This window comes from Ascaphus truei, chromosome 8, assembly GCF_040206685.1.
Source record: "Ascaphus truei isolate aAscTru1 chromosome 8, aAscTru1.hap1, whole genome shotgun sequence".
NCBI lineage: Eukaryota > Metazoa > Chordata > Amphibia > Anura > Ascaphidae > Ascaphus > Ascaphus truei.
Genome location: NC_134490.1, coordinates 5,730,843 through 5,756,784, shown reverse-complemented (window position 1 = coordinate 5,756,784; position 25,942 = coordinate 5,730,843). Strand labels below are relative to the sequence as shown.

Here is a 25,942-nt window from a genome sequence, read left to right as displayed (position 1 = left end):
TGGTTCGACCCTTAGCGGGGGTCCAGGATTCGGGGACCCGGTGGTGGTCGAGTGGGGGGAAGCCTCGGGACTAGGGGCAAAAAGAATTTTATTTCTAGGTGCCCTAGAACTGTTTATTCCCACATCAATTAACTTTGACCTTGACTCAAGTGATTGTAACTCTTTTTTAGACATTGTATCCGCTTTGCGGTTTGCGGTCTGGACGGCAGCCAACTTCTTCTTGGAAAGGTTACCTCGAGGCATTCAATGGGAAACCGCCGCTCTCCCTCTCGGACGCCACCTGCTGGTCTTTACAGGAAACAGGACTAAAACAGCACAATCTTCCATTGGAATGCATTGAGCCCTAATGGCGGCCAATGGGGACCTGCAAAATGGTGCCTGAAAAGGCAGGAAAACTACACAAAGAGCTATAATCATTAAAGAACTATTAACCCTTGTGCTCCCGGATGGATTCTAGTGTGTGTGTGATGCAGACACTGATTAACACAGACATTACAATGGAATAGGGGAACAGGGGAAAATACATTTACAGGTCATAACAAGGGTTAAATCACATTTCTGGACCTCAGTCCAGTTAACCCCTTGTCTCCCTGGTGCGGTCAGGGGTGGCCAAATGGGGTGCAACCCCTTTAATACCGGGCCACCCCCTTTCTCCCTCTACAGGGAGGTGTTGGGGTCTGGGAGGGAGGTGCTGGGGTCTGGGAGGGAGGTGCTGGGGTCTGGGAGAGAGGTGCTGGGGTCTGGGAGGTAGGTGCTGGGGTCTGGGAGGGCAGTTCTGGGGTCTGGGAGAGGGAGGTGCTGGGGTCTTGGAGGGAGGTGCTGGGGTCTGGGAGAGGGAGGTGCTTGGGTCTGGGAGGGAGGTGCTGGGGTCTGGGAGGGTGGTGCTGGGGTCTGAGAGAGGGAGGTGCTGGGGTCTGAGAGAGGGAGGTTCTGGGGTCTGAGAGAGGGAGGTGCTGGTGTTTGAGAGAGAGATGTGCTGGGGTCTGAGAGAAAGGTGCTGGGGTCTGGGAGAGGGAGGTGCTGGGGTCTGGGAGAGGGAGGTGCTGGGGTCTGGGAGGGAGGTGCTGGGGTCTGGGAGGGAGGTGCTGGGGTCTGAGAGAGGGTGGCGCTGGGGTCTGAGAGAGGGAGGTGCTGGGGGCTGGGAGGGAGGTGCTGGGGTCTGGGAGAGAGGTGCTGGGGTCTGGGAGAGAGGTGCTTGGGTCTGGGAGAGAGGTGCTGCGATCTGGGAGGGAGGTGCTGGGGTCTGGGAGAGAGGTGCTTGGGTCTGGGAGGGAGGTGATGGGGTCTGGGAGGGAGGTGCTGGGGTCTGGGAGGGAGGTGCTGGGGTCTGGGAGAGAGGTGCTGGGGTCTGGGAGAGAGGTGCTGGGGTCTGGGAGGGAGGTGCTGGGGTCTGGGAGGGAGGTGCTGGGGTCTGGGAGAGGGAGGTGCTGGGGTCTGGAAGGGAGGTGCTGGGGTCTTGGAGGGAGGTGCTGGGGTCTGGGAGGGAGGTGCTGGGGTCTGGGAGGGTGGTGCTGGGGTCTGAGAGAGGGAGGTGCTGGGGTCTGAGAGAGGGAGGTGCTGGGGTTTGGGAGGGAGGTGCTGGGGTCTGGGAGGGAGGTGCTGGGGTCTGGGAGGGTGGTGCTGGGGTCTGAGAGAGGGAGGTGCTGGGGTCTGAGAGAGGGAGGTGCTGGGGTCTGAGAGAGGGAGGTGCTGGGGTTTGAGAGAGGGAGGTGCTGGGGTCTGAGAGAGAGGTTCTGGGGTCTGAGAGGGAGGTGCCGGGGTCTGGGAGAGTGGTGCCGGGGTCGGGGAGAGTGGTGCAGGGGTCGGGGAGAGTGGTGCTGGGGTTGGGGAGAGAGGTGCTTGGGTCTGGGAGAGTGGTGCTGGGGTCAGGGAGAGAGGTGCTGGGGTCTGGGAGAGGCTTGGGGCAGCCGCCTCTGTCACACTGTTCCTTTCTATAAAGATGTCTAACCTTATTTTGAAGATATCTATTATATCTGCCATCACAGTCTCCATGGGTAATGAATCCCACACTGTAACTGCCCTTACTGTAAAGAACCCTTTCCTGTGTTGCTGGTGAAATCCCCTTTCCTGCAACCTTAAGGGATGGCCCCGAGTCCTTAGTACTGCCCTTGGGATGAATAGTTCTTTTGAAAGCTCCTTGTATTGTCCCCAAATATATTTGGATATGGTTATCATATCCCCTCTTAGACGCCTCTTTTCTAATGTAAATAAATCTAATTTAGCTAGCCTCTCCTCATAAGTTAGATTGTCCATCCCCTTTATTAATTTGGTGGCTCTTCTCTGCACTTTCTCTAGTTCCATAATGTCTTCTCTAAAGCTAGGTCTCCGTTGCCTGCTGCAGTGCCCGCTATGGCTCCGCTCAGAACCTTAGCCCAACCTGATAAAGTTAAATTTATGACAACTTTCTGTTGTCAACCAGTTTTAAATCCAGGTGCAAATATATTTACAGTGTCCAATTTTCTTTATTTTGTACACCAACCTCTTGTGTGGACCCATCTCAAAAGCCTTTGCAAAATCTAAGTATACCACATCAACTGCATTACCCTGGTCTAAATTCCTATTCGTTTGGCATGACCTATCCTTTATAAATCCATGCTGACTATTACTAATAATTTTATTTTCCATTAGGTATTCCTAAATATTATCCTGTACTAAACCTTCAAGTGGCTTCTCCACTATTGATATCAGGCTTACAGGTCTGTAATTCCCTGATTGTGATCTAGCTCCCTTTTTAAATATAGGCACCACATCTGCTTTACGCCAATCTTGTGGTACTGAGCCTGTGGAAATGGAGTCCTTCAATATTAAATGTAATGGTTTTGCTATTACTGAATTTAACACCTTAAGAACTCTTGGATGTATGCCATTGGGGCCAGGTGCCTTACTTACTTTTATTTTATCAAGCCGCCTATGAACTTCTTCCTCAGTTAACCAATTGTTCGTTAATATAAGTTGTGGCTTCCTCCTGCGGCACTATTATTGCAATTATTCTTTCCTGGTAACCACAGAGGAAAATAATATGTTTAATACCTCTGCTTTTTCCTTATCTCCAATAATCTGCCGGCCCATCTCACACTGAAGGGGTCCTAAATTATCTTTCTCATTTTTTTTTTATTAACGTAAAGAACTTTTTAGGGTTGATCTTACTTTCTATTGCAATCCTTTTTTCATCATCCATTTTTGCTCATTTGATTGCCATTAAGAAACTTTATACCAGTCTAAACAATACAGATAGGTAATAAACCTTTACTAAGGCTAATTAAACATATCCAATGCTAATTAGGACCTTAATTGTTATATAGAAAAATTGCCACATACTGTAGCATCTGGCTCACTCCTAAAGTAGGAAATGATGTATTCCTGTGAGCAGTTATAACATTTCATAGGTTTAATATCAAATCAAGGGAATTCAGAAGACAAAAAATGTTTGTTCTGACTGATCTGTTAATCTGTATTGCCCTGGAGAGATCTATGATTGCCAGTGTGTAAGGAATCGTGGAACCCGACGTGTTCCCTCCTTACCTGTCTCCGCACAGACCTCCGCTCTGGCACCAGCGCGTGAACGTACCCCCGCTCTGCTTACAGAGCACACGCGCAGCTCTTCTAAGCTGCCACTGAGCTTAGCTCCGCCCCCTCGGATGCGCCATGCTTCTCTCTCGCGCGGCAAGCGCACGTGACATCGTGCACCGCTCCACAGCTGCGAGGCAACTAATCAGATGCCACTTGTCTCCTGCAGCCTATCACGACTCCTGCTGGGGAGCACACGCTCCACACTCCCTCCGCCTTCCCACACGCTCCGCGCTCAGCAGGCCCCTTACTTCACACACTTAATACTTCCCTCCCGCTCATCCACCCTAAATTTACGCCTTCCCGCCCGCTCCCAAACGCACGATAACATTAATTGTACATCTTCCATGCACCTGTGACAATTTCACCTTCACACCCACTCCGCGCTCACCAGCCCGCTTGGCGGCACCGCTACTCTCAAAAAATGGCTGCCTTCCCTCCAAACAATGTCCGCCTTCCTGCCTGCATGTCCGCCTTCCCGCACGCACAACACCCTCTTCACGCCCGATAACTACACACCTTCCCGGCCGATGGTCTGAACACTGGCGCCGCCTTTCCTACCCCCAACCCCCCTCCTCTCCCCACCTGCATAAACCTCCAAATTTGCGTGCTGCCCAACATCCATGGACGTGCTGCTGGCCAAGAAGAGCTCTGCCCCAACTCTTCTCTCACCCGCGGCCCAGCAACAAAGGTGAGGGGGGAACGGGAGCGCGGGGACGGGGGGGAGGAAGGAGCGCAATCCGCTTCTCACCACCCGCGGGCACCGCCTCACCTCAACGGGGAGCACCGGGGAGAGAGAGAGGGAAAGGGGGGGGGGAGGAAACGCGCAGGGGACAGGGGGGGGGGAAAGAACACGAGCAGGGGACGTGGGGGGAGGAACACGAGCAGGGGACGGGGGGGAAGAACACGCACAGGGGACAGGGGGGGAAGAACACGAGCAGGGGATGGGTAGGGAGAGGAACACACGCAGGGGACGGGGGGAGGAACACACGCAGGGAACAATGGGGGGAGGAACACGCGCAGGGGACGGGGAGGGAACACGCGCAGGGGATGGGGGGGAGGAACACGCGCAGGGGACGGGGGGAGGAACACGCAGGGGACAGGGGGGAGGAGGTCTCTCAGCTAGTATTATATGGTGATATAAATTAAACTAAAACATATACTAAGCGCTCACCCTATTGACCTAACTTAACAATCCACTGTAGTGATATATAAGTGCTCTAAATGTTGGATCTTCCTTACAAGAAACAACAATACAAAGAAAATGAATCCTACAGACTAATTGGTAGACTGAGAAAGCGGCTGCCTAAGGATTAGAAAAAACAAAACCTATCCACAAGGAATGTACAACAATGGTATACAGACAAGAAACAGTACAAACAATGAACAAATAAGTCCTTGGCGCACTATCTGGTATATAACCTGACAGAATTGAAGTCCAAATGTCCTTGATTAGTGTCTCCAACCACTTCAAATTAAAACATGATCAAAATCCAGTAGGATTAATATGCAAGGGAATTGAATGCCCAAAACAGAATTGGAGAGGGTGAGATAAGATGAACCTAATATCCAGACGCGAAAGCTTCTGGATATATACCCTCAAAACCCTGACCCCAAGAGGTCTCAATATAGAGTTTGATCTGGCTTCATTTCTAAAAGATGGCTAGATCAATTCTACAGTATATTGTAAGGGTATTTGCCAATAAATCCTCCATTTCAAACTCTTTTCCTCTGGGTTCTCTAACAGATCAAATAGTGGGCAGTTCTACATATAGTATTAGGTCAAGTGACCACCACCAGAATTATTCATTGTATTTTAAAGTGCATGCACATTAACTGTTTGTCTTTTGCTGTATTCGTTTTGTGTAAATTGCATTTTTTATTATCTTTTATTATGTGTAATTTATGTAATAAGGATGTTATTGAGCTTGAATTGATTGTATGTGCAAGGTAATGAGCAGGGGTTTCCAGTTAGGTAATTATCCAATGGGAGCTCTGCGGACATTACTCAATGTGTTTAAATAGCACCTATTGCCACCAACACTCCATATAATCCCTGAAGAAGTGACGTCAGCAGTCACGAAACGCGCGTAGGGTGGAGTTTCTGTAGCTGTGATACGACGTGCACGTATGTGGGGAGGAGAACGGGTGCTTGGGCAGTGACGTCATCAGAGGGAGACGAGGCGCTCCGAGTCGCGGCCACGAAGCGGGGATTCAAGCCAAGGCTCACCTCCATCTGCAGCATCCCGACATCCTCTCACGCAAGCGGACGGCACGTTGTATCCTGTGCATAGGGACTATAGACATGTGAGTGCATTGTTGTATAGCCCTGTAGTTTTTATTTTATTAAATTGTTACGGTATCATACCATTGGCCTCTACTGTATATTTCCTTACTTTCCGGTATTGTGCTGGTGAGAGGCTTATATCTGAGCGGAGGGGGCATCTCGCCTGGCAACTGAGCTGAGATCAGACAACGGGGAAAGAAGTTAAAGATACCTTTTGAGGCCCTTTTAAATCTATTTTTAAGTAAGTAGCTGGCAACGGTGGGGGAGTTGATGTTTGACCAGAAGTACTGCTCAATGGTTGTTTTGTTTTCTATACCATCACAGATCTGATTCAACTACCTCTAAGGACCTCAAGCGTGATTGGATTTCGGATTTAATATCCTTATCATCAAGAACATTTGGACTTCAATTCTGTCAGGTTATATACCAGATAGTGCGCCAAGGACTTATTTGTTCAATGTTTGTTCTGTTTCTTGTCTGTATACCATAGCTAGTATTACATATTTGCTAGTCACACATAGACTCTTGAGACTCTCATTTGCATTTTTTTTAAAGTTAGTTTAAAGTTTGAGTGTACAATTTGCACTATATTCTTTTTTTTTTTTTTTTAAGTAAATACAGATACAGTACTCTATATGTTCAAAGGATCTGTTCTTACATTTTAACCCACCTGGTACTCCAGCTTGTTTCTGTGCAAGAGATGTGATTGATTAATAAACATACACACCACCCACCCTGTGTTAAAGCTAGGAGTGAACCCAATAAAAGGATATTTCCCCCCCTCTCCCTTTTGATTCCAAATGTAGGTCCTACAGTAGCTGAGAGAAGAGGCTATTACAGAGCTCTGAGAACCTTCCAGTACATACGCCATATTTGGTTTTTATGTATGGAGTTGTGGGCAGTTCTATGACATCTGTTTGAAGCTGCAGGACCTAATGTGGAATAGAAATACAGCTCAACCCCTTTATAACGCTGTGCTTGGGGTCCAAAGAATCACATCGCGTTATAAGCGGATCGCGTTAGAAATAATGTACAATTGTATGCATTGTACAATAAAGTATTTAAGATACCAATAATCGTGTTGTAAAGTATTCATAGATACGAAAATTGGGAGCCACGCTTGCATCGCGTTATAAGCGGATTCGCGTTGTAACGGATCGCGTTATATCGGGGGTTGAGCTGTATATAGTAACAGCTGATTCAAGGAATATCTGGATAAATATATGGCAGTTGTAGCTGAAGAGAGAGACAGGCGGCAAGGCACAGAATGATTGATTCCACCAGGATGTGAGAACATAGTGATTCCACCATGAGGGCTGAGAGACGTGTTAAGATCTGGAGAGATGAGGATCAAGATTTAACATCAAGATACCAAGATTCAATAGAAAGATTAAGAAGAATATGCACCCATCTTTAAGAATACCATAACTTATTTAGAACATCACCATCATATTGTTTACTAATTTTTTTTGTCTGCGAGTATTGATTTTCAAAATAGATATAGCCGAGCTCCCCCCCCCTCCCCTTACCTCTGTGCTGGGCGGGGGAGGCTGCATGCTGTCAGCCGCCATCTTGAGTCTGCACATGCACAGTAGAGCGGAGTGCGACAGGCAGCTCCGCACAGGACTACATGTCCCATAGTGCTCAGGGGGGAGCTGTGCATGTGGAGCAGGAGAGCCAATAGGGCTCAAGGATTCACGCAAGGGAAGGAGTTAGTTTGGCGCGCTAATGACCACTCGCTCAGTCAGGAGAGGGACAGCGAAGGAGACGGTAGTGTCCGGGTGCAAGTGGCTCCCGGACTAGACCAGATCTTCCCCGAAGGCCCCAGCTAGGCCCCTGCCCTTCAGCTTGTGGATGCTGCCGGGAAGGCCCTCAGATAGGGATGTTCTCCTTAGCGTGCTGCAGCAATAGTGTAGCGGAGACCGAACGGCCACACTGTGATTTGCGTCCTGTGGTCTGAGATCAGACCACGAACCACTCCATAGACTTTAAGGGAGGCACTCCAGCTGGAGCTCCCTCAAAAGGCGGACGCAGAGGAGAGGATTTTGCAGACCCTGCGTCGTGGGCTCACGTTGCGGTCCTGCGGATCCACCATCTCCAAGTTATCCTGGTCTGGCCTGAGACCTTGAAAGGTACCACGTGCACCAACGGCCATACACATGGTTAGCGCTACTCCCCACACACTCTTTGGGTGGGCCTTGTCTGTGGACATCAGGGTGGTAAGGTGCCGAGGCGCCCTCCGTACTTTGGGTGAACCATACCGGGGTGGTGACTATTGTGTGGGGTCATTGCATTGTGGGGGACGTTGTGTTGGGGGTACTATTATCATTATTGTTATTAGTGTGCTAGTAAACCGTTGTATTATAGCTGTGTGAGTGTGTGTTACTATTACTGTATTTTGGTCCTGTGAGGGGATATCCTGCTACGCTGGGATCCCTCCCAGGTGGAGGTCTGTGTCCAGAAAGAACGAGATAACCCCAGGTTCCCAGTGGCGGAGGATTAGGCCTCCTGTAAGCCAGACCGGTAATCAGCAGGCGTGGTTCCCATATTCATAGGGAAAGGGGGCTACATAAACATTTCTTTTTGTGTGCAAAGACGAGAATGCCGAGTTCTGTTGTGCTGGAGTAATTTATAGAAAAACCAGGGCATTTAACAGCAAGCATGCATTGAAGTTTTTATTTTTCAGTCAGTACTGTTATCTCAACATTCTCCCCCCTAGCACAGAAGATCCCTCTTCATTGAGGTGCAATAAAGACTGTACCTCTCAGAAAAGGAGTCCCAGTGCTCTAAAAACCCCAAAGCCCTCCTTCCTATACCATTTTCTTAGCCATGCATTAATCTGCCATTCATAGAAATGTATTATTCACAGCTCCGAGCTGGTTAGGATGCAGTGAGGGATGGTGGGAGAGCCGGAGGGAGTCAGGCCAGCTGTCCGCACTCTGCGATGACAATTCTTTTGCTGCATTTGCCACTCTTAGAACCGAAACGCTCCATATGCATGACCGCGTTGAAGCCGTCAAGAACATAGCCAAACACCACGTTTTTATTGTTCAGCCTGAAATAGGAGAGGGATAAAGATATTAGAAGCAACAACACTGGTGGGAGGTAAAAGTGGTCCAGGGCTGGAAGTATCTCCGTACACTAAAAACAGGCGGAACAGTGATGAGAAGCCTATTGGTTGCAGTTCAAATGTTTTTTCTAGATATATTTAGTTGGGGACGGGGAATAAATAACCCAACAAAGTGCCTGTACAAGTTTGTGTGCCCCGTCAGTGCTATAATATTTGTTTCACATGTAGACGTGGCTGGTTCTGGCTACTCATCTGCCCTCAATAACACGTAAGTCCTGGTAGATGCAGGTAGTGGGAGGCCCATCTTGGATTTACCCCTCCCTTCTGCAGCTTCCTTTATTGACAGGAGTGGATGTGGGACTTGGTGTGTGTGTTGCCCAATCGTTGGTGCAGACCTTGTGCCCTCCACTTCTGCCCTAAGGCCTGGGACATAGAGGGTTCAGCCGCCCTGAGCCGCGCTCCTGCTCTGCCTCGTCTGCTGAAAATGGTGCTTTTTTCTGTCCTTGCAGGCGAGGCAGTGAGCACGCTCTGGGGGCGGGGTGGAGGCGGAGTGGAGGCGTGTCAGGAGGCGGAGCGGGAGGCGGGGCTAGTCCCCCGCTCCCATTGGATGGGAGCGGTTACGTGACTGCTCCGTCGCTTCCCCGAGCGGCAAATTTGAAACTTGCCTGTCTCTGCAAAGTTTCTGAGCCTCCGCACGCATCAGCAAACATGCGGAGGGGGAAACTATAGCCGCGCTGATGACAGATGCAGGGGGTTAGTGCATCTGCTCAGCGAGGTTGAACTTACTATGTCCCAGGCCTAAGGCAGAGACAAAACCTAAATTGTATTGAGTCTGTGGGAGAGTTCTTCCCAGTTCCCTGACGACGACCGGTGCAGCGCAGGGGGGGTGACAACCGGAGCTGCGCAGGGGGGGGGGGGATGGAGCTGTGCAGGGGGGGGGAGCGGAGAGAGAAGGGAGCGGAGAAAGAGACAGGGGGAGCGGAGAAAGAGACGGGGGGAGCGGAGAAAGAGACGGGGGGAGCGGAGAAAGAGAAGAGGGGAGAGAGAAATTTTAATCCCGGGCAACGCCGGGTCTCTCAGCTAGTCTATACTATAATTCTAAATTGGATTCCGTCTGTTTGTTTGTCCGAAGCATCAGAATCTCAGAAACGGCACCACGTAGCACAACAAAACTTTCACTGGACATTCTGCTGCGAATTTGTAGGTCAACGCAACTATTTTGAGCTTCCAATGTGACTCACCTCCTAAATTATGGACATTTAAAGTTTCCCTCGGTTGTCCAACAAATCTGTTAGAGCAGGAGCGGGGGGCGGGGCTAATAAGGGAGGGGCGTGTCCTTGCCTGGATCGGGGCTGTGTGTATGGGTCTCTGTGTCACTGTGTGTGTGTGTGTGATGTGAGATGGGGGGGAGAGGGGGAGATGTGCCAGCTAGCAGAGGGGAGATGTACCAGCAGGGGGGGGGAGATGTGCCAGCTAGTAACGGGGAGATGAACCAGCGGGGGGGTGGGGACATGTGCCCGAAGTAGGGGGAGATGTACCAATGGGGGAGGGCGGGGCGGCAGCAAGGGGACATGCAACAGCAGCGCGGGGAGATGTGCCGCCAGCAGGGGGGGGGGGCGGGGACATGTTCCGGCAGCAGGGGGAGACACACACACAGACAGAGACAAATCTCACCCGCACTACATCCAGCAACGGGGAGGGGGGGGGGGGCCCAGGGAGATGTGCCGGCAGTTTGAGGGGGGAGGGGTCAGGGACATTTATTCAATATTAAATTCCCCTGGCGAAGCCGGGCACAATAGCTAGTTCTTATATAAAGAGAGAAGAGACAAGAGAAGCACAGGGGGTGAAACCAAAAGCATTCACTGTGACTGATGTTTCTTACCGGCCTCTCAAAAAGGAAGTTTCTCAATATAACCCAAAACAACTGAAGTGTTTTAGTTTGGCTGTTTCCTAGGTCTAGAGCAGGAGTCCGCAAACTGGGGGGCGCGAGATTTTCTGGGGGGGGGGTAGGGGCAGTGTTCACAGAGGCCTTGCGCTCTTCCCGGCAACATTCAAATTAAATGCCGGGGGAGTGCGCGAGGCCTCTGTATAGTCCCTAACCTGCCCTCCGGCACCTACTGGTGAAGCGTTGCCATGGCAACACGGCATCAAATGATGCAGCGGAGACACATGACGTTGCGTTGCCATAGCGTCAGAAGCACCGGAGAAAAAGGGGGAGAGAGGGCATGCCAGCGGGGGGGGGGGGGGGGCTGAGGGGGGTAGAGAGAGCAAGCAGGGGGGAAAAGCAGGCAAAAAAGTTTGCGCACCCCTGATCTAGAGCAATATTTTCAAACGTGGTTCCTAGGAATCCTTGGGTTCCCCCAGACACCCCGAAAGGGTTCTGTGCAATATTCAGGTCATTTGAAACTTGCACCAAATCCAGAAGAATTTACAATGCATCTGACCTCAGACGTGCTATTAGAGAGGGTCGGAGTTCCTTACAATGCATCTGACCTCAGACGTGCTATTAGAGAGGGTTGGGGTTCCTTACAATGCATCTGACCTCAGACGTGCTATTAGAGAGGGTCGGGGTTCCTTACAATGCATCTGATCTCAGACGCGCTATTAGAGAGGGTCGGGGTTCCTTACAATGCATATTCTGGAAGCCAGGGGTCATGTGTAAGATGATTCAGCCCAGATAGTGTCAACTCGGCCCTCTTTTCCAAGCACAACAAGTTCTGTTTCTTTTCTTTACTTTATTTGGGGAAAGTAGCATAAAATACAGTCACTTGTAAAGAGATGTTGATGTATGAATAGTGTCTCTCTGTGGGTGCCTTGGTAGTTAAGAGCAGGTGAGAAGATAATCCTACCATACAGGAGTATACAGCAGTGCTCACTCATCCAGAGGTAATGGTGGAAAAGGAAGTGAGGGGCAAGGGTCACACTAAAGGTTCAGTGAGACTGCACTAACTGTCAGCAAAAGACAGGGGGGGAAATGGGAAAGCCCAAAACTAGGAGGACTGGAGAAGTTGCCAGAGCAACCAGGGGTATGACAGACTGGAAGGAAAAAGAGATACATAATGTATCCATTCCATCTGCACTGAGAGAGAACTGCAAGGAAAGTGACATCCTAGTGCAGCTAGCAGGGGGAACTGCCAAGGGAAGGGGGGCTGAAACAGAAAAGGCAGACAGAGGTATTTCTGTTCCATGACAATGCATCTGATCTCAGACGCGCTATGATGCAAATGATGCAGCGGAGACACATGACGTTGCGTTGCCATGGCGTCAGTAGCACCGGAGAAAAAGGTATGGGGGGAGAGAGGGCATGCCAGCAGGGGGCGGGGGTGGGAGGGGGGTTAGAGAGCAAGCAGGGGGGAAAAGCAGGCAAAAAAGTTTGCGCACCCCTGAATTCTAGAGCAATATTTTCAAACGTGGTTCCTAGAAATCCTTGGGTTCCCCCAGACACCCCGAAAGGGTTCTGTGCAATATTCAGGTCATTTGAAACTAGCACCAGATCCAGAAGAATTTACAATGCATCTGATCTCAGGCGCGCTATTAGAGAGGGTTGGGGTTCCATACAATGCATCTGATCTCAGGCGCGCTATTAGAGAGGGTTGGGTTTCCTTACAATGCATCTGATGTCAGGCGCGCTATTAGAGAGGGTTGGGGTTCCTTACAATAGATCTGATCTCAGATGCTCTATTAGAGAGGGTTGGGGCTCCTTACAATAGATCTGATCTCAGGCGCGCTATTAGAGAGGGTTGGGGTACCTTACAATGCATCTGATCTGAGATGTGCTATTAGAGAGGGGAGTTGGGGTTCCGCAGAATTTCACAATATAATTATAGGGTTCCTTACAATGTATCTGATCTCAGACGCCTATTAGAGAGGGTTGGGGTTCCTTACAATAGATCTGATCTCAGACGCTCTATTAGAGAGGGTTGGGGTTCCTTACAATAGATCTGATCTCAGGCGCGCTATTAGAGAGGGTTGGGGTACCTTACAATGCCACCGCTGCACACCCATCCTCATGTCGTATTGATGTGTATAAAGACGTCACATCACAGGTCACTAATATGTAGTCTTCTTGCCACTTAATTTTTGATGGGACGGAGGGAGAAATATCCCGCGAACACCTACAAAAAAGGGGGTCCCTCAAGGTATGATAAAGATCACACAGGGGAGACGGAAAGAAGATATCCCAATTACTATAGCAGGGGAGGAGGTGACCATTATTCATATAACAGAGATAACAGGTATACCAGGGATGACCGCAGCTATAGATGGGAACGTTCCCCAAGGCGAGACCGTTCAGTAAGGCGGGAACGCTCACCGAGAAGAGAAAGATCACCAAGACGTTCCAGAGAGACACTGTCGAGGGAAAGGTATGAGAATAGGAGAGAAGAAAGAGATCACAGGGAAATGAGAACCAAATATGAGGAACCCAGAAACCCTATTTGGGAACGTACAGAAGGCCCTAGAGCTGGGGTTTCTTTTTTAGAACAGGCATCACAGGGAACAGTGGAGATAAAAAACAGGTTCTCTTGCCTGGACGACCCAGGGGTATCAGAGACACCGGAAGGGAAAGGAAGGAAAAGAGACAGAGAGGGAAGAGAGGAAGAAGAAAATGTAGGGAGCAAGAAAGCAGCACGCTAAAAGGTGTTTTTAATCTAAGTTCAAAAACAATAGACAAAGTGCAAACACAGGTACTCGCGAAGGGACTTAATTTTGCGCCTACGCGGGGGCCTAGTGGCTTCGATCTTTTTATCGATGCACAAAAATATTTACGGCAATTAACGATAAAAAGATTTTTTATAAATAAAAGTACCCCAGGGTATAGCCAAGATCAATTAACGAAGGAATCAGAAATTGCAGCTACCCCCAAGGATGTGTTCATACACTCTAACCTTAAAAATAAATCAAACTTCTATCCAGCCCATTGCAAAGGACAATATCTGGAGGTGTTTAACAAACTTGTCATGGACGATTTTGAAAAACTTGCATCCAAAAAGGGTAAGCATCGAGAAAATTTAACAAAGGAGGAAAAGCAAGCCCTAAAAACACTCAGCGAAGACACTAGCATTACAATCAAATCAGCAGACAAAGGAGGTGGTGTCGTTATTATGGACACCAGTTATTACCTCTTTGAGTGTCTCCGTATTTTAGGTGACGAGACAACCTATGAGAGGTTGACACAAGATCCTTCAAAGGTATACCAGGAGGAACTAAAACGGATTTTGAGTGAAGCAAGGGACGTAGGGATCTTGGGTGAAAAGGAGTACAACTATCTTTTCAAATCTGAACCAGTAAAACCAGTGTTCTACTTTTTACCCAAGATCCATAAAAACCGCCAAAGACCACCATTATATCGGGTATCGGGTCTCTGACTCAGAACTTCTCTGAGTATGTTGATATATACTTACAGAAGTATGCGGCTAGCGCAAAAGCCTATCTAAAGGACACTTTGGAAGTCCTAAACATACTATCAAAAATTAAGTGGCAAGAAGACTACATATTAGTGACCTGTGATGTGACGTCTTTATACACATCAATACGACATGAGGATGGGTGTGCAGCGGTGGCATTTGCGCTGGAGAAAGACCCATCAGTCCCACAGGAACAAAAATGTTTTCTATTAGACGGAATAAGGTTTATTCTGTCTCACAACCTATTTTGGTTTGATGGGTCCATGTTCTTGCAAAAATGCGGGATCGCTATGGGGACCAGGTTTGCTCCAAGCTATGCCAACACCTTCATGGCACATTGGGAAGAGACCAACATCTGGTCGGAAAACCCATACGGAGCAATCCTGGTCCTCTGGAGGAGATACATCGATGATGTGCTCATCATTTGGCAGGGGAGCGAGGAAAATCTTAAACTTTTCTTAAACTTTTTCTTAAACTTTTCTTGACCTATATCAATGACAATGAGGTTAATCTGAGTTTCACATCAGAGATGAGCACAGAGAGCATCAACTTCCTTGACCTAACCATCTACATTGAGAGAAATATTCTCAAAACCAAGACCTATTTCAAGGAAGTTGATGCTAATAACTTCTTACTAAACAGCAGTTGCCATCATCAAAAATGGCTAAAGAATATTCCGTTTGGACAATTCAGACGAATCAGACGGAACTGCTCAGAGGTTGAGATATATAGAGAACAAGCAGGAGTTCTGGAAACCAGATTCGAAGAAAGGCAGTATAAACAGGATTTAATTGCAGAAGCACATATGAGAGCTCTGAATCTAAATAAAGAAGAACTGATGGCACCCAAGCAAAAAAGAGATACCACCAATAACATCGTTCCATTTATAACAAGATATAACAACGAGGCCCATAATATTAAAAAGATTTTAATGAAACATTGGCACGTGCTGTGCAAAGATACATTATTAAAAGACTATCTGCCAGAAACACCCCGTGTCATCTTTAGAAGGGCGGAGAACATTAAAAACAAACTAGTGCCCAGCGTATACAGGAAGGAAACTGAGATTAAAGACAATAACTGGTTACCTAAACCGATGTTTTTTTAAAAATGTTTTGAATGCAAGGCCTGTAAGCATGCGATGACTGATAAAATAGAATTCAGCTCAAATGTTACAAACGAGGGGTTTAAGACCAAACAATTCATCACATGCAAAACCAAATACGTGGTATATATGCTCCAATGCCCATGTGGACTCCAGTATGTGGGCCGGACCATAAGAAGTCTTAGAACCCGCATACTGGAACACTTGGGCAATATAAGAAGGGGAATGACCACCCATAGTGTGCCCCTTCATTTTATCCAGAAACATGGGGGGGACCCCTCAGGACTACTTTATAGGGGATTAGAAGTGGTCCCTGAGAATTGGAGGGGGGGTGATAGATTGAGACGTTTACGGCAGAGGGAGACGTTTTGGATATACCGTTTGAAATCCATGTCCCCCTCAGGCCTCAACGTCGACCTCGATATCGCCGCTTTCAATTGAATAAATCAAATTAAATTTTATTGGGCTACTGAGGCATTCATGAAACTATATAGAGTTATGAGGGAGGAACCTTTTACCCCTATCTAGAACCATAAGAAAATTGGATTAGATGTGGGTTTGATTGTATTTCCCCTCTCCCCTTCTTCTTTTACAGTTCGTTTACAGTTCCATTCATTTATAGTTCCATTATGTTACAGCTCCCTAGATTTTCATTGTCCATCGTCTGTCCCCCCTTTTAGTTTTTAGTTGTCAGTCTTGTTTTTAGTTTTTTAGTTCATATATTTTTTATATATTTTTTAGATTTAGAATGATAATAATATTTTGTGCGATTATAAAAGTGATTAATTTTTAATAATGGAACATATTGCGTATGATCCATTTATAATTGTTTTTAACTAATGCATAACCCTGACAGGGATGGGTAATTTACTTTTTATATTAAAGGATTTGGGCATTTTGATAGCCAAAATGTTTTAACTAATTTATATGTGTTTATAAATTTATATGGTAATAATTTTTTATCTAAATGTTGAAGTTCAAGGAGCAAGTACACTTTGAACCATTATCACCAGATAACCAATTCTGACAAATAACTAGATGGACCCCATTGGAGGTCTCAAAACCAAAACACATGTGAATTTTAATTTTAGTAGGATTTGTATAAAATTGTTTAAATGTGTATGAAGTTTATAAATAGATTTGGCAATACTCTGATAAAATTATCTCAATTAAATAATTGACAAGTATGTATTTTACTGTAGCCATCTATTAACCCCTGATGGTCAGAGATATCAATTTATGTATACAAGAACGTTTTAACTTAAACCAATTTTAAAAAGCAAGACAGTGCTATGACAGAACATGAAATATGTAATTAGGGCTTTATTAAACACAGCCCGCCCCAATTAGACTTTGATTACACTGGAGGTCTATAAAACTCAGAGACCCCCTCTACGTCAGAATATGAGCCTGAGGAAGCCGATGACTCGGCGAAACGCGTAGCTCTAAAGTTCCTGCTGAATTTGGCCCAACGTGGCTCCCGTAGCCAGATCAACCAGGCAGCCATTGCCAGCAAGGAGAAAAAAGTTTTTTTTTTTTTTTTTTTCCTCCTGCATCACGGACGCGTGATTGGCGAAAACGGCTGCTGAAACTGTATCCTGGACTGCACGAGGAGGCCAGGGGTCCAACTATTATGTATGTATACTGAAGTTAGAATCTCACGTTGGTTACAAACAAAGAAAAGTCTACACTGGGGGGAGATGCAGATGGGTTAATTTAACCCCAAAGTTACCAATTTCCTGCAAAGACTCACACACGGCCGTGTGAGTACAGATATATTTATATATATTTCCAAACCCTCTAAACCACCATTACCTGTTGTTGGGAGTGACTGGAATTGCTTAAAGAAACCACACCATCGTGTTTACTTGCACATGGCCGTGTAAGTGTATTTAATATTTTCACCAACCCCCAGCAATATTGTTATAACCACAATAATTTTATTGTATTTTATTGTTTTTAATTGTTAAATGTTTTTCTAATCCCACGCTCCCCCATTGCTTGTATGTCTCTATATTTTTGAAAGGGTTCCGGATTAACCCTTCCCTGGGGTTGCAGCAGAGGGGAACTCCATGCTGGCTCAAAGCATCTGTCATAGAGCCATGGTTTAACTTACTGCCACATTGTAAGCACACCTCATATATTAAGCTTAAGGTAAGCGCCAGGTTTTTTTCCTATTTGTCTACCTTACAATGCATCTGATCTGAGATGTGCTATTAGAGAGGGGATTTGGGGTTCCGCAGAATTTCACAATATATGTATAGGGTTCCTTACAATGTATCTGATCTCAGGCGCGCTATTAGAGAGGGTTGGGATTCTTTATAATGCATCTGATCTCAGACACGCTATTAGAGAGGGTTGGGGTTCCTTACACTGCATCTGATCTCAGACGCGCTATTAGAGAGGGTTGGGGTTCCTTACAATACATCTGATCTCAGGCGCGCTATTAGAGAGGGTTGGGGTTCCTTACAATACATCTGATCTCAGACTCGCTATTAGAGAGGGTTGGGATTCTTTATAATGCATCTGATCTCATGCGCGCTATTAGAGAGGGTTGGGGTTCCTTACAATACATCTGATCTCAGGCGCGCTATTAGAGAGGGACCACGGAAGAGAGGGATTTTTATACAGTGTGTAATACATCAGGTGATGCCTAAGCCCCCCGTATCAGCACCAACAGGGGAGAACACACTCACCATTCAGTTTTTGAAGTACAGATAAAGAACTTAGACCCGTTTGTGTTTCGTCCCTCATTGGCCATCGAGAGGATTCCTAGGAGAAGACAATCAAGATAATTAGTTACATTGCTTCCAGTTAATGATCCATTGTATCTGCTACATATCACATGGAGACTTGTAGTACAGCAGCTAGTCAAGGACAGTTACCATTTTTAATCTCCTGCCCTTATACATGTGGGTCACTGGTTACAATGCGGTTTGTTATACAGTGGTGTAATCCAGAGATATACAACCCGTGATTAGTAACTAACAAATTGATCCACCTCCAAACATGCACAAACATAGCTGATGCCTTCAAGGAGTAGAACAATATTCAGACATTTATTTTCTTACATCCTGCCCCTGCTATATTGTGAAAAGTTTTATCACATTGACCTTTCCACAAAATGGAAAACATATTTTCTCTGGCACCTATTAAAGATAGTGTATAGATGTATGAGACCGCATCACCAAATTTTGCAAAGTTGATGTAGAGTGAGAGGTGCTCTGGAGGATATTGTTATGATTTTAACAGTGTTGATCAGAAAGGTGATCAGAAAGATTCCCCCTCTATTGAGTACTCAGTCCTGAGGTGGTCTGAAAATGGACTGAAAATAAGCCCTGTAGATTATACTACACATTACTGGTAAGTTGCCCAGAATCACAGCGGAAATCAAAAATAATAAAATTTTATTAATTCTACATAGAAGGCTAAAAACACATATACATTATTAAAAATCCCCATGCAAATGTGGCAAATGAGTACAGGATCCCTTAATTAGAGAAATATAGTAAATGTATATCTCAAAATACTCATATGACATCCAAATGTGTACTACTAATAAGGTATGGCTACCAGCATTTAGGTTATAGATAGTATATATAAATCCTAATTGATGTGGCTAGTGTGGTACAGTAGCAATAGATTTGTAGATAAAAATTGGAGCCTATTCGTGCTTTTAAATAGGTGGTAAGTCAGACAAACCATAGATGGCAAAATACAAATTCATAGGAGTACGATTCTCAGTCAATGGTTTTCCAACACTGCATAAGGGTACTCAGTAGCGAGCTTAAAGGGTAGTATTCCCAAACAAACGGCTATTCATTTGTAGCTAGTGCAAAGATATTAACCATCCAGTATAACACTGAAATATCTAAATGCAGCTGTAGACTGAGTACAATTGTGGAAGCTATTATGAATGGCAGAGAACCAAAATTGTTTTTGCCCGTGAACCTGCTACAATAGTATCACATTGGATCTTATAAATGCAGAGAGTAAACAGGTCTTTGTCCTAGCACAACCGCAGCGTTTGCTGCCATATAACCATAAAATCCATTATAGCAAAGGTATGCCACAATCGTTAAGCATTGAGAAGTAAACAAAGTGAAATAATCATATACTGTCTCCCAGATAGGGGTGTATATCGTTACAGATCAATTAAAAATACTGCCACAAAATACAAGCCTGCTCGTAGACCAAACGATAGAATGTCGCCACTTGAAGTGACGTCACGAGAGTGACGCCCTACGTTCCCGACGCACGTTTCACGTGTTCACCACGCTTCATCAGGGGGAGGAGAGATAAGGACGTATTCCTGTCGGTGATCATTTTATACTCACAGGGGAGTGTCTGGTTCAACTCACTGCCTATGATAGGTGGAGTGTTACCCAGTAGTATCATGCGTATTCTAGAGGCGTGAATACTAACTTGCGTCCATAACTATTGTTTTGCTTTGTAGGAATCAAGACACTGGCCACTCATGCATATACACTGGCGACACACTTTATTCGAGCTCGGCTAGTCCCACGAATTCGGGTATACCCGGGTGTATTGAGGTTTGTGACTGTTTTCTGCCCGAGTGCATTGAGGTATTTTCCAGGCTGGGATTGAAGCATTTTATTCCCGCTGGCTGCAATACTGCACAGTATATATATACTGCATTACAATTCATGAATTTATGCCATCTGGTAGACACGCGAAGCATTGCAGCCTATTAAATCCTAATCATTATCATTTAACAGATCAGCTGCCCGTCAGCCAGGCATGAACCCAGGCTGGGAAGGCAAACGCAACGGGGCTTGTCAGAGGTGAGGAGCGGCGCATTCCAGGTATCTGCCAGGTACATACTGGGTATTTGCTCGAATAAAGTGTGTCGGTGCAGTATACAGATGAACTGTGTGGGGCAGATCGGGGTAATGGAGCTGTATCCGAAGGTGAATGTACAAACCAAGATGTGGGAATATATCTATGTCATTATTCAGAGGACAATAAAATGAAATAAACATGTTTGTGTGTGTGTATGGATTGCTTTGGCTATGATTTATATTGTTGACGTATAATACCTTAATTCATAATAACTGCCCTTATAGTTCAGAGCAAGTCACAGAATTCTAGTTATAGTTCAGAGCAGGTCACAGTTGGAGCAGATTTGTTCATTAACATTCATATAAATTAAAAAAAAATATAGGGAAATGTTGTTGTAATCTATTCATGGTGATAATAGTGAATTAAAAATAAAAATAATAATATTAAAAACCATAAATTGAATAAAGGTAGGTGATCATATTGGTCATGTGCTATTATCATAAATGATGAGTTCTTATCAAAAAACCTCTGTGATTACGTAAAAACTATATAGTTAGTGATAAATATACATGGATAGTCAAACTAGGAAAACCTCCACAAAGTTCCAATATTAACTAAATCTATAATTATATGATCCTCAGTGAGTGGTGTAGGATTGTGACTATAATATAAAGTCCTGCCCCTAGCGGACAATGCAGGTCGTAGTTAAATAAAGTAATTATATTTAGTGTATAATATGTGTAATATACTGATTTAGGAATGGATGTATAAACTGACCTATAACAAAATTACATGCAAATCCACAACACGTAAGTGAAAATAAAAAAAAAAAATAATAAATAATAATAAATTATAAATAATAAAAAGTAAATAAATATTGAATTAATTAAATAAAAATAAAAATCATAATAATTAATAATAAATAAAGATAAATAATCAATAATAAAAACTGTGTTTAATAAGGAAGCCTTTGATTGGTGCCATATAGTGTGGTTCTATAATAACATAATTCAGATATCAATCTTTGAGGGATGTAGGACTTTGACTCAAATATATAGTCCTGCCCCTAGCGGACAATGCAGGTCATAATTAATAAAAATATTAATGTAGAATGTGATATGTGTAATATACAGGTTTAGGAATGAATGTGCTGACAAACCTATAACCCAAAATTAGAACCAAAAATAAAAATAAAAATAAAAGTGAAAATATAAATAAAAATAAAAATAATAATGACTGAATTTACCAAAATAGATGTTGTGTATTGTACAGTATAGCCAGATTAAATGAAAGGGGAGTAAATGAACCCTTCATTTAGGCCATTTGGAGCCAGTGTATGTAGTTGGAAAATCCAACGGCATTCCTGTTGTAGGAGTCGTTGGTCCCAGTTTCCTCCTCTGTTGTCTCTGGGTATGAATTCAATTCAATTATTAGTAGTACACATTTGGATGTCATATGAGTATTTTGAGATATACATTTACTATATTTCTCTATTAAGGGATCCTGTACTCATTTGCCACATTTGCATGGGGATTTTTAATAATGTATATGTGTTTTTAGCCTTCTATGTAGAATTAATAAAATGTTATTATTTTTGATTTCCACGGTGATTCTGGGCAACTTACCAGTAATGTGTAGTATAATCTACAGGGCTTATTTTCAGTCCATTTTCAGACCACCTCAGGACTGAGTGCTCAATAGAGGGGGAATCTTTCTGATCAACACTGTTAAAACCTATTAAAGATAGCAACCACCTTGATGTTTCTAAAACTGTCCTGATCACTGCAACATTGGAAGGTTTTTCTGTTGCTTATAAAAGCAGCATGTGTTGTATATTCTGTGATTAGGGATGGAGCATGTCACAATAATATCATGAGGTATTATGTATTTTAATCAATCTGGTGCTTCAGGGGTTAATATATTAGTTTGGGTTTAAAAATACAATGTATTGGGTTTATGACAGGTCAATACTTCTCCTGGGTCTGTGCTGTTCTTCAAAGAGGACTTAATTAGTGGGACCGATCCCAAATGACGAACTAAAAAGGACACGTATTGTTTAGAAGGTCATAAACGATAAGCAGGGACTATTCTGTCAGCCACAAAGAAAACTATACGTTTGTGAACAATTACAGGTGCATTCCAGAGAGGGGTGACACACAGCGTATGCATTCCCTGGAGGAGTTTATTAAAAATGAGATGTCATCTACTGTACATAATAAGAGTTACATGTATGTAATCGTGGCATGGAGACACGTGCAATGAGGCCAGATATGTGAGGTTTAGCAGGTAATAAGGAACTAATATCCATTTTAGGGGCAAGATGGTCATACTTGGTCTCGTTGCATCCATCATGACCGTCTGAATCTACTGATGTGACTCACGTGTGTCTAGGTACTAGAGAAGGGAAGTCATGAATGTGTTTATACATGAAGGCAACAAGCTTAAATGTCGTTTGGTAGAAGTTTTTTACTCTGTCCTAAAACCGTCAATCTCACAGCTGATTTACGACAGGGTTCGTCTTATGTTGTTTCCATGGGGAAAAATAGTACATGAAACATAGCAAGGTATTATGAAAATCAGATTTCAACAGAGGTGTGTTTTGGACCAAACACGTAAAGTTTCATTTCTGCACCAGTGACCTCTCTGGGAGAAAACCCTGACATATGGTAACGTAGTGTATAGGGTTTTCTGTTTTATCCTGTTATTTTAAGAAACAGTTCTGCATTTACTGTAATTGTATGTTCTTGTAATCCTTTTTCTGTAATGTAAGCACTGTATTTTTATATATATTAAAACATTTAATAAGTGATGCTTTGTGCTCTGAATGAACTGTTGCACGCACTGGAGAGAATATTTACATTTTCGGACACAGTGCATAGTTGTACTATAATAAACAGGGACCTGAGAACCTGGCAGATATATTAATTTACTTCATTCTTAGGTAGTGGCAGCGTATAGATATCATTGCAATTGAGTAAGGGGTAATATTAACTCATTGAAAGTACCTTGCGCAGGAGAAAGGTGAGTTGGCTAGAGTAGCCGTGTGTATTAACCCTGGTTGCATATCTAAGTCACGTGCTCACTTGTGTGCTGTTTGTGACAGGTGCTATAAGGGAACATATTTAGGGGATATTATCCATTTGAGGGACATTTGCGGAGGTGAAAAGTGGGATAGCTTGCGAGCTGTGTATTAACCCTTGTCCCGTGTGCAGGTCACGTGCTCACAGGTGTGGTGTATGTGACAGAGCGTGAGAAGTAGCTGTGGGGGATACACCCTGTTTAATAAGAGTTCTACAGGTTCCTATACAAGTCCGTGTCGTCGCTTTGTTAGGCCTCAGCCAGGATAAATGTACGCTCGCTCTCGAGCACCATGACGTCACGCGCTGAGCAAGCTGGAGCGATTCCTGGCCATTTGAAAAAGGGCTGTAGCGCGCGCGAGGGGGGCGTGGCCGTGACATCACAGAGCTGGTTTGCCCTCATTGGGCGAACCGCTCACGTGACCCGGCCATCGCACGACAAATACAAATTGTTTTGTCTCCTCAAGCAGCGCTCCTCTGAACTCGCACGTGCACGCTCACTACACCTGCTCTCTTTGCCTCTCGCTGACGAGCGCGCAAGTGAGCGAGCCTTTCACCCTGGACAAGGCCTTAATAAAATATCAGGATACAGTTAAAGGCCTGGATCATCCTGTCGAAAATTGTCACGTAATAAAGATCATGTTAAAGAAACAATCGTTCTAACGACATTTTGTTACCTAAACTACAGAATTGGCTTCCTTCAACAAATGTGATTATTCTTAAAGCAAACATGTCACTTTATTGGGGAACCCCCCCCCCAAACCCTTTATATGGGAGGGCCACTTTGCCTGTGGAATATGGAGCGTGACGCTGGCCGATCACTCAAAGGGGAGAAATCTCAGTCCTCCCAACTCTATACCCATGTTGACCTCTTACTGCAGGGACTGCCAACTCCAGTACTCATTGCCACCAACAGGACAGGTTTTGAGGATACAGTATATAGAACAGAAGAGAAAGATTCCCTGCTTGTTGCACTCAGCTAGTGATGTACAGGGTACCGGGTACTACCCGGTACCCGGCGGCTTTTCAGCTACCCGGAAATTACCGGGACCCGGCAGCTGGAAAGTGGACCCGGCGCCGGGTATCCGGGTAATGTCAGGGTAGTTGAAAAGTATCTGTTACTTGCCCGCTGGAAGCCCGCGCGGACATCTGAACAAGTAAGCAGAGGAGCGGGGGCGGTGGGGCGGCCTCAGCGGTCAGTGTGGGGCCCGCGCGGACATCTGAACAGGTAAGCAGAGGAGCGGGGGCGGTGCGGCAGCCTCAGCGGTTAGTGTGGAGCCCGCGCGGGAGCTGCAGGACGCCATACTGCACTGTGAGTTGGCACCATGTGACCGGAGCAGGAGAAGAAGCTTTCCTATTGGACAGCCGGCTGTCCCAGCTCACCGTGCAGTATGGCGTCCTGCAGCTCCCACGTGGGCTCCACACTGACCGCTGAGGCCGCCCCACTGCCCCCGCACCTCTGCTGACCTGTTCAGATGTCGCCGCAGGCTTCCTCCACCCCAGGTAAGTTTCCTCCACCCCAGGTAAGTTTCCTCCACCCCCAGGTAAGTGAAAAACCGGGCAGCCGGGTACCCGGCCGGTTACAAGGCGCCAAATCCTCTGGGTACCCGTTACTCGGTTATAAAAAAAAATGTAGGACCCGGTCCAACACTACACTCGGCCTCCACTGATACATTACACAGCGCTTTGCTGCGCTTCCCCTTTACCCACTCCGCACCCTCAGTTACAGACGCTGCTCTATAGGTTTTAAATGATAGGTGCTTCCTTTCTGAAATGAATAAAGGTTATATTTTAATGTATTAGTGGCTGAATGCAGCAAGGAGGGAATCTTTCTCTTCTGTACGATATACAATTCCCTGTTTGCACCCCTTCAGCAAGTAATACATTTGACTAGCTGAGCAGGGACTTTTCTCTATATTACAGGTTGAGGATATCCCTGCTTCAGCACAGGTGGTTCAACCACCTGTGCTGAAGCAAAGATATCCTTATAACCTGACCTGTTGGTGGCCCCTGAAGACTGAAGTTGGCCACCCCCACTCTACAGGCTCACCCAATCAAACCTACATGCAAATATCATCTGCACTTAGACTACAGAGAGAATAGGATATTGTAGGTCTTCCATTACACTTATTAAATTGTCAGTGACTCCCTAGCAACCTGTTCCCACTTATGTCTGAAACTTATTGAAAGAAAATACTTTGTGGTTTTCCTTTTTGGGAAAGCCCTCACAATTCCCCCCTGCCGTCATGTTGCTAACATTGGTTCATTTTGCTCCCAAACAGGAAGTCCGTGTTTGAATCCCGCAGCTCCCATGTACGGGCGGCCTGACAATGAAATGGGCGTACCTGCCTCCGTGTGCTTCAGTGTGAAATTCTCATCCGGAAAGCGGTTGCCATATATGGATCTTCCGCCGGTGCCGTTGTTATTTGTGATATCGCCACCCTAAAAATGCAACCAAAAAAGGATCCCTAATGTTAAAAGGTTACAATTATTTATTTTATTTATTTATAAAATGTTTTACCAGGAAGTAATACATTGAGAGTTACCTCTCGTTTTCAAGTATGTCCTGGGCACAGAGTTATGATGACAAATACATGGTTACATTACGTGAGCAGGGTTATACATTAT

The 25,942-nt window shown here is 45.4% G+C and overlaps 1 protein-coding gene across 4 annotated transcripts in view; it reads right to left on the bottom strand.

Moving 5' to 3' along the window:
* LOC142501076 (peptidyl-prolyl cis-trans isomerase F, mitochondrial-like) overlaps positions 1-25,942 on the bottom strand; it is a 163,993-nt gene that overhangs the window by 88,465 nt on the left and 49,586 nt on the right. For 3 of the 4 annotated variants that reach the window (XM_075610396.1, XM_075610402.1, XM_075610401.1), the window contains 3 exons: positions 25,660-25,756; positions 18,131-18,206; positions 8,515-8,909 (listed from right to left, as the gene is read on the bottom strand). The exons of the other annotated variant lie outside the window; for it this stretch is intronic. In XM_075610396.1, coding sequence (XP_075466511.1) covers positions 8,774-8,909; positions 18,131-18,206; positions 25,660-25,756 — 309 coding nt within the window. In that variant the 3' untranslated portion in view covers positions 8,515-8,773. Of the gene's footprint in view, positions 1-8,514; positions 8,910-18,130; positions 18,207-25,659; positions 25,757-25,942 lie in introns of those variants that run through there. 4 annotated transcript variants of the gene reach the window in all.